The 16,269-nt window shown below is 46.4% G+C and overlaps 1 protein-coding gene across 1 annotated transcript in view; it reads left to right on the forward strand.

The window, feature by feature from the left end:
- Nucleotides 1-15,622, forward strand: part of LOC122931584 (disks large-associated protein 3-like) — a 140,280-nt gene extending 124,658 nt beyond the window's left edge. Inside the window, exons 6-7 of the mRNA XM_044285658.1 lie at nt 1,967-2,110; nt 15,404-15,622. Coding sequence (XP_044141593.1) covers nt 1,967-2,110; nt 15,404-15,622 — 363 coding nt within the window. The remainder of the gene's footprint in view (nt 1-1,966; nt 2,111-15,403) is intronic.
- Nucleotides 15,623-16,269: the final 647 nt, after the last annotated feature.

Here is a 16,269-nt window from a genome sequence, read left to right on the forward strand (position 1 = left end):
CCTTTTGAAGTGATGACCTATCCTCAGGATAGGCCATCACTACCTGATCAGCAGAAGTCTGACACACCGCACCCCCATGGATCAGCTGTTCTGTGAAGCACTAGAGCTACACAGCACTGGAACCAAAAATCAAATTACCGCTAAGATCAGAAGGTAGCATTTAAAAAAATAAAAAGCACAGTGAAAACACATAAAAAACCATGAAACCTGCAAAAATAGCCCCAAAAATTTGAAACTAGACTATTTTTGGGGAGATGGGATATTCCTTGACCAGCAATACTGACTATTTTTACATAGTTTTTTCACCATGCAGTGATAATTTTATAGTTTACATTGTTATGGATAGAGCAATAAAAATATGTGTAGTTTAAAGCCATGATAAGGCATGTATTCAGGGAAAAGCAATACATGGGCATCGTCCGTGGTGCAGCCGCATGGGGATCTTTTTGCAGTGTGGAGGCACAGAACGGAACCCCAGGAAGCACTCCGTAGTGCTTCCGTAGTGTTCCGTTCCGTGCTTCCGTTCCGCATCTCAGGGTTTACGGACCCATTGAAGTAAATGGGTCCGCATCCTTGATGCGGAATGCACACGGAACAGTGCCTGTGTATTGCGGATCTGCAAATGTGGTCCACAATACGGCAACGGGCAGCACATGTTTGTGTGAACGAGCCCTTACTTGGGATTTTTTTTCCATCAAAAAGTTTACTGATCTCTTTTTTTAATATTGCTGAAGCATATGCTCAAAGTAAGCAAAACATAAGATGTAAACAGTAATCTTTTATTACTAAACATTAAAGTTAACAGGTCCTCCTTAAAAGGGTTTTCCATGACTTAAATATTGGTGATTTATCTGTAGGATCCTGAATATCAGATTGGTGGGAGGCTCATAATCAGCTCTCCGGTCTTCCCACTGCCAGCCAGAGATGCGCTGAGAAGGTAGAGGGAGGCTCAACTGGCAGAAATTAGCATTGGTAGCAGATAAACTGCAGTGAAGCACTGCCCATATTACACTTTAGGGAGGCAGGACTGGGGTAAGGAGGCAGGGACTGGAACAGGGAGATTAAAGGCCCCTCATGCCGCTGTCAATAGCGACTGCGGCATCTGTGGGGTTAGATAGATGGAGGGGGCTCCCTCTGACTGGAGCCCCCACAGCAAAATTATAGGGCTAAAATTGGTTGACAACTTGGGGCCTTGTGTAGGTTTCCAGGCATGTCATGGCTATCTGTTTGAAAAGCCATGGTACGGCTGCACAGGCAGCCTTTCAGAATACCATGGACTGCAGTAGTATCTTATCACATATTTATGTCCCCAAGGGGTTCAAAATTTACAGTAAATAAAATAATTGTTTACAAAATTTTCAAACTATTATGGTCACCTTGTTTTTAAAGAAAACAAATTGAATAAAAACTGATAAAAAAAATTGTTTGTACCCTAAAATAGTACCAATAAAATGTACAGTTCGTCCCACAAAAGCAAGCCCTACACAGCTCTATATATATACATGAAATGAAAAAGTTATCAGATTCAGAATATGGTGATGCAAAGAAAAAATTTTTTTTTTAAAGAAGTAAAACATAATAAAAACTATAAAAATTTGGTATAGCTGTAATTGTGTCAACCTGCATGTCATGTCATTTTTAACGATTGGCAAATCCCCCAAAACCTTGGTGGAATTGTGTGTTTTTTTTTTATTTCCACCCACAAATATTTCTTTCCTATTTTCCAATACAAGCTACAGGAAATGTAATTAAATACCATTAAAAAAAATACAACTTATCATGCATATGGTTTTGTGAATTAAAATTGTAAAAATATTGGCTTTTGTAAGTTTGAAATAATGAAAATGCAAATACAAAAATTGGCCTGGTCTTTAAGAGGTTAACAAAACAAGCAAATTAGTGTGGGTCAGTAATAATGTATCTTCAGTTTCAAACTTGAAGTTCTTCACTTTATAACTTTTTTCAGGACCCCACATCATTTCCCCTACCCACTTCTCAAGACCTGGCTGGTTTCTGGGACCTCCTTCAGCTATCCTTTGAGGACGTGGGTATGAAATTTGCAGAGTTGCAGCAGATAAAAGACAATGGATGGAAATTATTGGAATGCAAGGTATAGGACTTTTAATATTTGTGTGGAACATTATGTGAGATAACATTTATAGATCAGACAAGTGGTCTACGTGCACATATCACTTTGTCAAAAACAAAAACAGCACTTAAAACCATATTAACTTAGTCTCTATCCACAGAATAGAGGATAGCATCTGATTGATGGTGGTCTGACTACTATGACGTCCACTGATCACAAGAACGGTGGTCACAAGTCCCTAGTTGAATGGTGTGGCCGTCAAGCATGTCCGCTGCCGCTCCATTTATTCTTCCTGGGACTGCTGTAAAAAAAAATTGGTGCAAAAACTTGATTGATTTGTAGCAAGAAAAGTGGGTGTGCTAATTTTGTTAATATACTTTTAGGCTTATTCCATAGAGAAAAAAAGGGAAAACAATATAGCAGATTTCAACAGAAATTCATTCAGATAATTCTGAATATACCAAATTTCTAGAGAGGCATACAGCCACACACCATTAAATATATTAGGCACAATTCTCACCAACTATTTCATTGGTGTAACTTCAATTTCATTGGTGTAAAATACGCAATTATTATTAATGGTGTGTCATTATTTCTAAAACTGATCGAAGTCTATCAAACTACATATTCCAAAATATGGTGTTGGAAATTAATTACATAAATCATATCCAAGCTGCTAGATGTCTCCTGATATTTTATAAAGTAGATATTGATTAATACCCTTATAAATCAATTATTTATACACTTATTACCTATACTTATTATTAACAACTATATTAAAAATACAAGGGTACCTGTAGCCTCACTGAAATTCACTGAAATGTTCTGGTCCTTGCATGTCTTGTTATATATGTACAGCTGAAATATATTTTATCTGACTAGACAGAGCATTAACTTTGAACTTACCATAAATGGTCCCTATACTTTCAACAAACTTTGCATGAATCAATAATAAATGTGAATATAAGAAATATAATAAACTTTGTTTTATCAGAGACAAATGAGAAAGAGGCATTTTTCTTTGGTAAGACATATTATAAAGTATTTAATATTTACCTGTTTTACTGATTTATGCAATGTTTATTGATGGTTAGTGACTAGAGTTGAGCGAACACCTGGATGTTCGGGTTCGAGAAGTTCGGCCGAACATCCCGGAAATGTTCGGGTTCGGGATCCGAACCCGATCCGAACTTCGTCCCGAACCCGAACCCCATTGAAGTCAATGGGGACCCGAACTTTTCGGCACTAAAAAGGCTGTAAAACAGCCCAGGAAAGAGCTAGAGGGCTGCAAAAGGCAGCAACATGTAGGTAAATCCCCTGCAAACAAATGTGGATAGGGAAATGAATTAAAATAAAAATTAAATAAATAAAAATTAACCAAAATCAATTGGAGAGAGGTTCCATAGCAGAGAATCTGGCTTCCCGTCACCCACCACTGGAACAGTCCATTCTCAGATATTTAGGCCCCGGCACCCAGGCAGAGGAGAGAGGTCCCGTAACAGAGAATCTGTCTTCATGTCAGCAGAGAATTAGTCTGCATGTCATAGCAGAGAATGAGGCTTCACGTCAGCCACCACTGCAACAGTCCATTGGCATATATTTAGGCCCAGCACCCAGGCAGAGGAGGGAGGTCCCGTAACAGAGAATCTGTCTTCATGTCAGCAGAGAATTAGTCTGCATGTCATAGCAGAGAATGAGGCTTCACGTCAGCCACCACTGCAACAGTCCATTGGCATATATTTAGGCCCAGCACACACACAGGCAGAGGAGAGAGGTCCCGTAACAGAGAATCTGGCTTCATGTCAGCAGAGAATCAGTCTGCATGTCATAGCAGAGAATGAGGCTTCACGTCAGCCACCACTGCAACAGTCCATTGGCATATATTTAGGCCCAGCACACACACAGGCAGAGGAGAGAGGTCCCGTAACAGAGAATCTGGCTTCATGTCAGCAGAGAATCAGTCTGCATGTCATAGCAGAGAATGAGGCTTCACGTCAGCCACCACTGCAACAGTCCATTGGCATATATTTAGGCCCAGCACCCAGGCAGAGGAGGGAGGTCCCGTAACAGAGAATCTGTCTTCATGTCAGCAGAGAATTAGTCTGCATGTCATAGCAGAGAATGAGGCTTCACGTCAGCCACCACTGCAACAGTCCATTGGCATATATTTAGGCCCAGCACACACACAGGCAGAGGAGAGAGGTCCCGTAACAGAGAATCTGGCTTCATGTCAGCAGAGAATCAGTCTGCATGTCATAGCAGAGAATGAGGCTTCACGTCAGCCACCACTGCAACAGTCCATTGGCATATATTTAGGCCCAGCACACACACAGGCAGAGGAGAGAGGTCCCGTAACAGAGAATCTGGCTTCATGTCAGCAGAGAATCAGTCTGCATGTCATAGCAGAGAATGAGGCTTCACGTCAGCCACCACTGCAACAGTCCATTGGCATATATTTAGGCCCAGCACCCAGGCAGAGGAGGGAGGTCCCGTAACAGAGAATCTGTCTTCATGTCAGCAGAGAATTAGTCTGCATGTCATAGCAGAGAATGAGGCTTCACGTCAGCCACCACTGCAACAGTCCATTGGCATATATTTAGGCCCAGCACCCAGGCAGAGGAGGGAGGTCCCGTAACAGAGAATCTGTCTTCATGTCAGCAGAGAATTAGTCTGCATGTCATAGCAGAGAATGAGGCTTCACGTCAGCCACCACTGGAACAGTCCATTCTCAGATATTTAGGCCCCGGCACCCAGGCAGAGGAGAGAGGTCCCGTAACAGAGAATCTGTCTTCATGTCAGCAGAGAATTAGTCTGCATGTCATAGCAGAGAATGAGGCTTCACGTCAGCCACCACTGCAACAGTCCATTGGCATATATTTAGGCCCAGCACACACACAGGCAGAGGAGAGAGGTCCCGTAACAGAGAATCTGGCTTCATGTCAGCAGAGAATCAGTCTGCATGTCATAGCAGAGAATGAGGCTTCACGTCAGCCACCACTGCAACAGTCCATTGGCATATATTTAGGCCTAGCACACAGGCAGAGCAGAGAGGTCCCGTAACAGACAATCTGGCTTCATGTCAGCAGAGAATCAGTCTGCATGTCATAGCAGAGAATGAGGCTTCACGTCACCCACCACTGCAACAGTCCATTGGCATATATTTAGGCCTAGCACACAGGCAGAGCAGAGAGGTCCCGTAACAGAGGATCTGGCTTCATGTCAGCAGAGAATCAGTCTGCATGTCATAGCAGAGAATGAGGCTTCACGTCACCCACCACTGCAACAGTCCATTGGCATATATTTAGGCCTAGCACACAGGCAGAGCAGAGAGGTCCCGTAACAGACAATCTGGCTTCATGTCAGCAGAGAATCAGTCTGCATGTCATAGCAGAGAATGAGGCTTCACGTCACCCACCACTGCAACAGTCCATTGGCATATATTTAGGCCTAGCACACAGGCAGAGCAGAGAGGTCCCGTAACAGACAATCTGGCTTCATGTCAGCAGAGAATCAGTCTGCATGTCATAGCAGAGAATGAGGCTTCACGTCACCCACCACTGCAACAGTCCATTGGCATATATTTAGGCCTAGCACACAGGCAGAGCAGAGAGGTCCCGTAACAGACAATCTGGCTTCATGTCAGCAGAGAATCAGTCTGCATGTCATAGCAGAGAATGAGGCTTCACGTCACCCACCACTGCAACAGTCCATTGGCATATATTTAGGCCTAGCACACAGGCAGAGCAGAGAGGTCCCGTAACAGAGGATCTGGCTTCATGTCAGCAGAGAATCAGTCTGCATGTCATAGCAGAGAATGAGGCTTCACGTCACCCACCACTGCAACAGTCCATTGGCATATATTTAGGCCTAGCACACAGGCAGAGCAGAGAGGTCCCGTAACAGACAATCTGGCTTCATGTCAGCAGAGAATCAGTCTGCATGTCATAGCAGAGAATGAGGCTTCACGTCACCCACCACTGCAACAGTCCATTGGCATATATTTAGGCCTAGCACACAGGCAGAGCAGAGAGGTCCCGTAACAGACAATCTGGCTTCATGTCAGCAGAGAATCAGTCTGCATGTCATAGCAGAGAATGAGGCTTCACGTCACCCACCACTGCAACAGTCCATTGGCATATATTTAGGCCTAGCACACAGGCAGAGCAGAGAGGTCCCGTAACAGAGGATCTGGCTTCATGTCAGCAGAGAATCAGTCTGCATGTCATAGCAGAGAATGAGGCTTCACGTCACCCACCACTGCAACAGTCCATTGGCATATATTTAGGCCTAGCACACAGGCAGAGCAGAGAGGTCCCGTAACAGACAATCTGGCTTCATGTCAGCAGAGAATCAGTCTGCATGTCATAGCAGAGAATGAGGCTTCACGTCACCCACCACTGCAACAGTCCATTGGCATATATTTAGGCCTAGCACACAGGCAGAGCAGAGAGGTCCCGTAACAGACAATCTGGCTTCATGTCAGCAGAGAATCAGTCTGCATGTCATAGCAGAGAATGAGGCTTCACGTCACCCACCACTGCAACAGTCCATTGGCATATATTTAGGCCTAGCACACAGGCAGAGCAGAGAGGTCCCGTAACAGACAATCTGGCTTCATGTCAGCAGAGAATCAGTCTGCATGTCATAGCAGAGAATGAGGCTTCACGTCACCCACCACTGCAACAGTCCATTGGCATATATTTAGGCCTAGCACACAGGCAGAGCAGAGAGGTCCCGTAACAGAGGATCTGGCTTCATGTCAGCAGAGAATCAGTCTGCATGTCATAGCAGAGAATGAGGCTTCACGTCACCCACCACTGCAACAGTCCATTGGCATATATTTAGGCCTAGCACACAGGCAGAGCAGAGAGGTCCCGTAACAGACAATCTGGCTTCATGTCAGCAGAGAATCAGTCTGCATGTCATAGCAGAGAATGAGGCTTCACGTCACCCACCACTGCAACAGTCCATTGGCATATATTTAGGCCTAGCACACAGGCAGAGCAGAGAGGTCCCGTAACAGACAATCTGGCTTCATGACAGCAGAGAATCAGTCTGCATGTCATAGCAGAGAATGAGGCTTCACGTCAGCCACCACTGCAACAGTCCATTGGCATATATTTAGGCCTAGCACACAGGCAGAGCAGAGAGGTCCCGTAACAGACAATCTGGCTTCATGACAGCAGAGAATCAGTCTGCATGTCATAGCAGAGAATCAGGCTTCATGTCAGCCACCACTGCAACAGTCCATTGTCATAAATTTAGGCCCAGCACCCAGGCAGAGGAGAGAGGTCCCGTAACAGAGAATCTGGCTTCATGTCAGCAGAGAATCAGTCTTCATATCATAGCAGAGAATCAGGCTTCACGTCACCCACCACTGTAAGAGTCAATTTTCATAAATTTAGGCCCAGCACCCAGGCAGAGGAGAGAGGTCCCGTAACAGACAATCTGGCTTCATGTCAGCAGAGAATCAGTCTTCATATCATAGCAGAGAATCAGGCTTCACGTCACCCACCACTGCAACAGTCAATTTTCATAAATTTAGGCCCAGAACCCAGGCAGAGGAGAAAGGTCCCGTAACAGACAATCTGGCTTCATGTCAGCAGAGAATCAGTCTTCATATCATAGCAGAGAATCAGGCTTCACGTCACCCACCACTGCAACAGTCAATTGTCATAAATTTAGGCCCAGCACCCAGGCAGAGGAGAGAGCTCCCGTAACAGAGGATCTGGCTTCATGTCAGCAGAGAATCAGTCTGCATGTCATAGCAGAGAATGAGGCTTCACGTCACCCACCACTGCAACAGTCCATTGGCATATATTTAGGCCTAGCACACAGGCAGAGGAGAGGTTCATTCAACTTTGGGTAGCCTCGCAATATAATGGTAAAATGAAAATAAAAATAGGATTGAATGAGGAAGTGCCCTGGAGTCCAATAATATATGGTTATGGGGAGGTAGTTAATGTCTAATCTGGACAAGGGACGGACAGGTCCTGTGGGATCCATGCCTGGTTCATTTTTATGAACGTCAGCTTGTCCACATTGGCTGTAGACAGGCGGCTGCGTTTGTCTGTAATGACGCCCCCTGCCGTGCTGAATACACGTTCAGACAAAACGCTGGCTGCCGGGCAGGCCAGCACCTCCAAGGCATAAAAGGCTAGCTCTGGCCACGTGGACAATTTAGAGACCCAGAAGTTGAATGGGGCCGAACCATCAGTCAGTACGTGGAGGGGTGTGCACACGTACTGTTCCACCATGTTAGTGAAATGTTGCCTCCTGCTAACACGTTGCGTATCAGGTGGTGGTGCAGTTAGCTGTGGCGTGTTGACAAAACTTTTCCACATCTCTGCCATGCTAACCCTGCCCTCAGAGGAGCTGGCCGTGACACAGCTGCCTTGGCGACCTCTTGCTCCTCCTCTGCCTTGGCCTTGGGCTTCCACTTGTTCCCCTGTGACATTTGGGAATGCTCTCAGTAGCGTGTCTACCAACGTGCGCTTGTACTCGCGCATCTTCCTATCACGCTCCAGTGCAGGAAGTAAGGTGGGCACATTGTCTTTGTAGCGTGGATCCAGCAGGGTGGCAACCCAGTAGTCCGCACAGGTTAAAATGTGGGCAACTCTGCTGTCGTTGCGCAGGCACTGCAGCATGTAGTCGCTCATGTGTGCCAGGCTGCCCAGGGATAAGGACAAGCTGTCCTCTGTGGGAGGCGTATCGTCATCGTCCTGCCTTTCCCCCCAGCCACGCACCAGTGATGGACCCGAGCTGCGTTGGGTGCCACCCCGCTGTGACCATGCTTCATCCTCATCCTCCTCCACCTCCTCCTCATCCTCGTCCTCCTCGTCCTCCAGTAGTGGGCCCTGGCTGGCCACATTTGTACCTGGCCTCTGCTGTTGCCAAAAACCTCCCTCTGAGTCACTTCGAAGAGACTGGCCTGAAAGTGCTAAAAATGACCCCTCTTCCTCCTCCTCCTCCTCCTCCTCCTGGGCCACCTCCTCTTCCATCATCGCCCTAAGTGTTTTCTCAAGGAGACATAGAAGTGGTATTGTAACGCTGATAACGGTGTCATCGCCACTGGCCATGTTGGTGGAGTACTCGAAACAGCGCAACAGGGCACACAGGTCTCGCATGGAGGCCCAGTCATTGGTGGTGAAGTGGTGCTGTTCTGTAGTGCGACTGACCCGTGCGTGCTGCAGCTGAAACTCCACTATGGCCTGCTGCTGCTCGCACAGTCTGTCCAGCATGTGCAAGGTGGAGTTCCACCTGGTGGGCACGTCGCATATGAGGCGGTGAGCGGGAAGGCCGAAGTTACGCTGTAGCGCAGACAGGCGAGCAGCAGCAGGATGTGAACGCCGGAAGCGCGAACAGACGGCCCGCACTTTATGCAGCAGCTCTGACATGTCGGGGTAGTTGTGAATGAACTTCTGCACCACCAAATTCAGCACATGCGCCAAGCAAGGGATGTGCGTCAAATTGGCTAGTCCCAGAGCTGCAACGAGATTTCGCCCATTATCACACACCACCAGGCCGGGCTTGAGGCTCACCGGCAGCAACCACTCGTCGGTCTGTTGTTCTATACCCCGCCACAACTCCTGTGCGGTGTGGGGCCTGTCCCCCAAACATATGAGTTTCAGAATGGCCTGCTGACGTTTACCCCGGGCTGTGCTGAAGTTGGTGGTGAAGGTGTGTGGCTGACTGGATGAGCAGGTGGAAGAAGAGGAGGAGGAAGCCGAGAAGGAGGAGGTGGCAACAGGAGGCAAAGAATGTTGCCCTGCGATCCTTGGCGGCGGAAGGACGTGCGCCAAACAGCTCTCCGCCTGGGGCCCAGCTGCCACTACATTTACCCAGTGTGCAGTTAGGGAGATATAGCGTCCCTGGCCGTGCTTACTGGTCCACGTATCTGTGGTTAGGTGGACCTTGCTACAGATGGCGTTGCGCAGTGCACACTTGATTTTATCGGATACTTGGTTGTGCAGGGAAGGCACGGCTCTCTTGGAGAAGTAGTGCCGGCTGGGAACAACATACTGTGGGACAGCAAGCGACATGAGCTGTTTGAAGCTGTCTGTGTCCACCAGCCTAAATGACAGCATTTCATAGGCCAGTAGTTTAGAAATGCTGGCATTCAGGGCCAGGGATCGAGGGTGGCTAGGTGGGAATTTACGCTTTCTATCAAATGTTTGTGAGATGGAGAGCTGAACGCTGGCGTGTGACATGGTTGAGACGCTTGGTGACGGAGGTGGTGGTGGTGGTGTTGGTGGTACATCCCCTGTTTGCTGGGCGGCAGGTGCCAACGTTCCTCCAGAGGCGGAGGAAGAGGCCGAGGCGGCAGCAGCAGAATAGGCCGAGGCGGCAGCAGCAGAAGAGGTAGCAGGGGGAGCCTGAGTGACTTCCTTGGTTTTAAGGTGTTTACTCCACTGCAGTTCATGCTTTGCATGCAGGTGCCTGGTCATGCAGGTTGTGCTCAGGTTCAGAACGTTAATGCCTCGCTTCAGGCTCTGATGGCACAGCGTGCAAACCACTCGGGTCTTGTCGTCAGCACATTGTTTGAAGAAGTGCCATGCCAGGGAACTCCTTGAAGCTGCCTTTGGGGTGCTCGGTCCCAGATGGCGGCGGTCAGTAGCAGGCGGAGTCTCTTGGCGGCGGGTGTTCTGCTTTTGCCCACTGCTCCCTCTTTTGCTACGCTGTTGGCTCGGTCTCACCACTGCCTCTTCCTCCGAACTGTGAAAGTCAGTGGCACGACCTTCATTCCATGTGGGGTCTAGGACCTCATCGTCCCCTGCATCGTCTTCCACCCAGTCTTGATCCCTGACCTCCTGTTCAGTCTGCACACTGCAGAAAGACGCAGCAGTTGGCACCTGTGTTTCGTCATCATCAGAGACATGCTGAGGTGGTATTCCCATGTCCTCATCATCAGGAAACATAAGTGGTTGTGCGTCAGTGCATTCTATGTCTTTCACCGCTGGGGAAGGGCTAGGTGGATGCCCTTGGGAAACCCTGCCAGCGGAGTCTTCAAACAGCATAAGAGACTGCTGCATAACTTGAGGCTGAGACAGTTTCCCTGGTATGCATGGGGGTGATGTGACAGACTGATGGGGTTGGTTTTCAGGCGCCATCTGTGCGCTTTCTGCAGAAGACTGGGTGGGAGATAATGTGAACGTGCTGGATCCACTGTCGGCCACCCAATTGACTAATGCCTGTACCTGCTCAGGCTTTACCATCCTTAGAACGGCATTGGGCCCCACCATATATCGCTGTAAATTCTGGCGGCTACTGGGACCTGAGGTAGTTGGTACACTAGGACGTGTGGATGTGGCAGAACGGCCACGTCCTCTCCCAGCACCAGAGGGTCCACTAACACCACCACGACCATGTCCACGTCCGCGTCCCTTACTAGATGTTTTTCTCATTGTTATGGTTCACCACAACAACAAATATATTATTTGGCCCAATGTATTGTATTCAAATTCAGCGGGATATAAATTTGAGGCCTAGTATTTAGGCGCTGGGTGACCGGTATGGATTTAGTGACAGAATTAGACTTGGAAATGCACAGAAGCGTGTGTGTGTGAAGTTATTCTGAATGACCCAATGTGCACCTTGAATATTATATACCCTTTTAGGGATAGATTTCAAATAGCTCTGATATAGCAGAAACCACTAAATTATGAAATTGCTAAATTGGGAATTGTACTTCAACCCAGAACAAAAAATGTGCTTTGACGGACACTAAATATCTTGCCCAGCAACAACAGTACAACGGTGGGTAACGAGAGATTTAGAGGGAATTAAATTTGAGGCCTAGTATTTAGGCGCTGGGTCACCGGTATGGATTTAGTGACAGAATTAGACTTGGAAATACACAGTAGCGGGTGTGTGTGAAGTTATTCTGAATGACCCTATGTGCACCTTCAATATTATATACCCTTTTAGGGATAGATTTCAAATAGCTCTGATATAGCAGAAACCACTAAATTATGAAATTGCTAAATTGGGAATTGTACTTCAACCCAGAACAAAAAATGTGCTTTGACGGACACTAAATATCTTGCCCAGCAACAACAGTACAGCGGTGGGTAACGAGAGATTTAGAGGGAATTAAATTTGAGGCCTAGTATTTAGGCGCTGGGTCACCGGTATGGATTTAGTGACAGAATTAGACTTGGAAATGCACAGAAGCGTGTGTGTGAAGTTATTCTGAATGACCCAATGTGCACCTTCAATATTATATACCCTTTTTGGGATAGATTTCAAATAGCTCTGATATAGCAGGAACCACTAAATTATGAAATTGCTAAATTGGGAATTGTACTTCAACCCAGAACAAAAAATGTGCTTTGACGGGCACTAAATAACTTTCCCAGCTACAACAGGACAACGGTAACGAGAGATTTAGAGGGATTTAAATTTGAGGCCTAGTATTTAGGCGCTGGGTGACCGGTATGGATTTAGTGACAGAATTAGACTGGGATATGGCCAAAAAATAACCACACTATTGCTGGTTAAATGCACTTGGTGACGGGCGCAGCTTGCCCCTGATGTAGTATATGGCCAAAAAATGAACAGACTATTGCTGGTTAAATGCACTTGGTGTCACAGCTTGACCAACCACACTACTGAGGGTTAAATGCACTTGGTGACGGGCGCAGCTTGCCCCTGATGTAGTATATGGCCAAAAAATAAACAGACTATTGCTGGTTAAATGCACTTGGTGTGACAGCTTCACCCTGATGTAGGCTTTAGCCAAAAAACAACCACACCATTGAGGGTTAAATGCACTTGGTGACAGGCGCAGCTTGCCCCTGATTTTGTATATGGCCAAAAAATGAACAGACTATTGCTGGTTAAATGCACTTGGTGTGACAGCTTCACCCTGATGTAGGCTTTAGCCAAAAAACAACCACACCATTGAGGGTTAAATGCACTTGGTGACAGGCGCAGCTTGCCCCTGATTTTGTATATGGCCAAAAAATGAACAGACTATTGCTGGTTAAATGCACTTGGTGTGACAGCTTCACCCTGATGTAGGCTTTAGCCAAAAAACAACCACACCATTGAGGGTTAAATGCACTTGGTGACAGGCGCAGCTTGCCCCTGATTTTGTATATGGCCAAAAAATGAACAGACTATTGCTGGTTAAATGCACTTGGTGTCACAGCTTCACCCTGATGTAGGCTTTAGCCAAAAAACAACCACACCATTGAGGGTTAAATGCACTTGGTCGCAGCTTGTGCTGGCGCACCACAAGACACAAAATGGCCGCCGATCACCCCAGAAAAATGAGACTGACAAACGGTCTGTGCAGCCTAAAAACAGTGAGCAATTGAGGATCAGCAGCTCAATGATCCACAGCTGCAGATCGATCAGTTAATCAAGTCCTTTGGAGGAGTTAATCTGCCTAATCTCGCCCTACTGTCGCAGCCGCAACCTCTCCCTACGCTAATCAGAGCAGAGTGACGGGCGGCGCTATGTGACTCCAGCTTAAATAGAGGCTGGGTCACATGGTGCTCTGGCCAATCACAGCCATGCCAATAGTAGGCATGGCTGTGATGGCCTCTTGGGGCAAGTAGTATGACGCTTGTTGATTGGCTGCTTTGCAGCCTTTCAAAAAGCGCCAAGAAAGCGTCACAAAAGCGCGAAGAAAGCGACGAACACCGAACCCGAACCCGGACTTTTACGAAAATGTCCGGGTTCGGGTCCGTGTCACGGACACCCCAAAATTCGGTACGAACCCGAACTATACAGTTCGGGTTCGCTCATCCCTATTAGTGACCATTTTATTTTTATTAAAGGGGTTAGCCACTTTCTCATGTAGGATAACTATATGCTCTTTGTTGATATTCTGCTCTGTTAGCTATATTTCATAAGCCATTTCCTTTTGTTTGCCATGTCTTTGTGCTGTCCGCATAGTGGTCCTGTCCATAAGATGACTGGTGATGGATGGTCAGGTGAACAGACACATTACTCAGCCTCCTCTATTCAAATACACTACAACTGCACTAAACTCCCGACAGGACAAGTGCAGATGGCAGGTGCTGTGCATTTGAAGGAGACATCACATGTGTCAGGATAACACGACTACTGTCACACACAAAACTACTTGCACGGTCACCCTAGGCAATGACCCCACAACTGGTTTACAGTATACTGTAATACAAGTGAGGACATCACACAAACAGGGAACAGACAAACAAAAGAGGGTAATCATACGGTAAAGGGTCAAATACTAGTAAGACAATGAAGTACAAAACACGCTAGAGGCAAACAAGAAAACCAAAGGTCAGAACCAGGAGGTCAATACAATACCAAATGGACAGAAGTCAAGACATGTAGTCACAATATAAAATCCAGAAATCCAAAGCCAAAGGAGTCTTCAATGCAACAAGGGAACAGCAGGTAGAGCCAGAGAACAAAAAACTCACATGCAAGCACTAGCCTTATATGCTGAGGAGAAAAAAGGTCACACCGGCGCCCCTAGATGCTGACGGCAGCTCATCCTGATGCTGTGGAGCCCCGGAACACCACCTCATTGGCCCGGGGCTCTGACATCACAGCAGGGTGCCCAGCAGCCCTGGTTCCCCCAGCAACCTGACGCCGCTGCCGCATGGAGGCAAGTGCAACCAGGGTAAATGTGACAACATGGAGCTGATTTGCTTGATCACATGACCCTCCTTCAGCAGCCATTTTATGGAAAGGACCCCAGCACAAAAGACTTGGCAAACAAGGGGGCCTAACTTAACAGATATAGAAAATGGCACAGAATTTCAACAGATGCTATATTAGTAAGTAGTCATAGTAAGTAGCATGTAATCATCTTACAAACACATTCATCACTAGTAAACAGAAAGTAGCCAACACCAAGGATGTGGCCTACCTGGAAAGGAATGCAGCCTTGTGGAGAGTGGATGTGGCTGCCAGGGGACTGGAGTACACTTACGACTTTTATGTGACTTGCGACAAAGCAATGATAAGTTTGCATCAAAATGTAGCTCCCCCTTAGTAAATGTAAACTGATAGGCATGGCTTGACCACCTAAAAATGCTGCAAATACAGTATGTCAAAATATGTTGCAAATTGTTACTCCACTGACAAAACATGAGAAATCACTCCACTTTTCTGGTGCAGCATATTTGATACATTACCCTCTAAGTTTACACTGCCTAAAAAGTAGACAGTATTAGTATCTCTACCATTATATCTATGTTGAACTGTATAAGCAAAGATAGTGTAACTTAGATTTTCGCTAAATGTATTTAATGTACAACTGAATTATAGCATTGATTATGTTCACCTTCTGAATGACATTTTTATAATTTTTAGGAGGAGAAGAAACTTCCTCCTCCCATACCAAAGAAGCCACTCCGTCAGAAGGTACATCCAGTCAAAGATCGTTCTTTGGATTCTGTTGACCGTCAGAGGCAAGAGGCCAGGAAGAGGCTACTGGCAGCTAAACGGGCTGCCTCTTACAGGCATAACTCTGCCACAGAGAGTGCCGACAGCATAGAGATTTACATCCCTGAAGCCCAGACTCGACTGTGAAGAGGACAATATAAACTAACCTTTTGTATGCGCTGTATATAATAATATACATATATACATAGATAATATTTAGAGATTATTCTAAGAAAAACAAAAAAGCTGAAAAAATGACCACAGCTGTGTATTTTTGGGGAGGCCCCTTTAACCCATACCAAACAAACCCTTCATCAAAATTCCTCCCCTACCAAGGGCAGAGCTAGTTAACCAATCAGTGCTGTCTCCATTGCAGAGGCTGGAGTGAATTACTTACACCTCTAGACTCATCCCTACCCCCTCTACCCTTACAAGTCATATGTAGCTTAAAAATGGCATGCTGCATTGTGTAGCAGTACTGAGTATGACCACAAGTAAACACTGTGTCAAAGTCTTTTTGTAGCTCCTTTTAGAGCTAGGTTTTACTGCGCCATGATGAGAGACGTTTAATGCCTGGAGGATGCCAAACTAGAAGAGATATTTTCATTAATTTTTATTTGTATTGGGAAAATCCTATTTTTTAGATACAAGGAGATACTCTGTATTGACCTGCAATGCAGTGTGTGAATGTCTGTGCTAGGTAGTGTTTAATTGCTCTGTGAACCTGCTGTGTACTGGTCCATGCATATTAGAGAATACAGGTTAACTCACTTATGTCGGGAGAAAGCATATAC

This window comes from Bufo gargarizans, chromosome 3 (genome assembly GCF_014858855.1).
Source record: "Bufo gargarizans isolate SCDJY-AF-19 chromosome 3, ASM1485885v1, whole genome shotgun sequence".
Classification (NCBI taxonomy): Eukaryota; Metazoa; Chordata; class Amphibia; order Anura; family Bufonidae; genus Bufo; species Bufo gargarizans.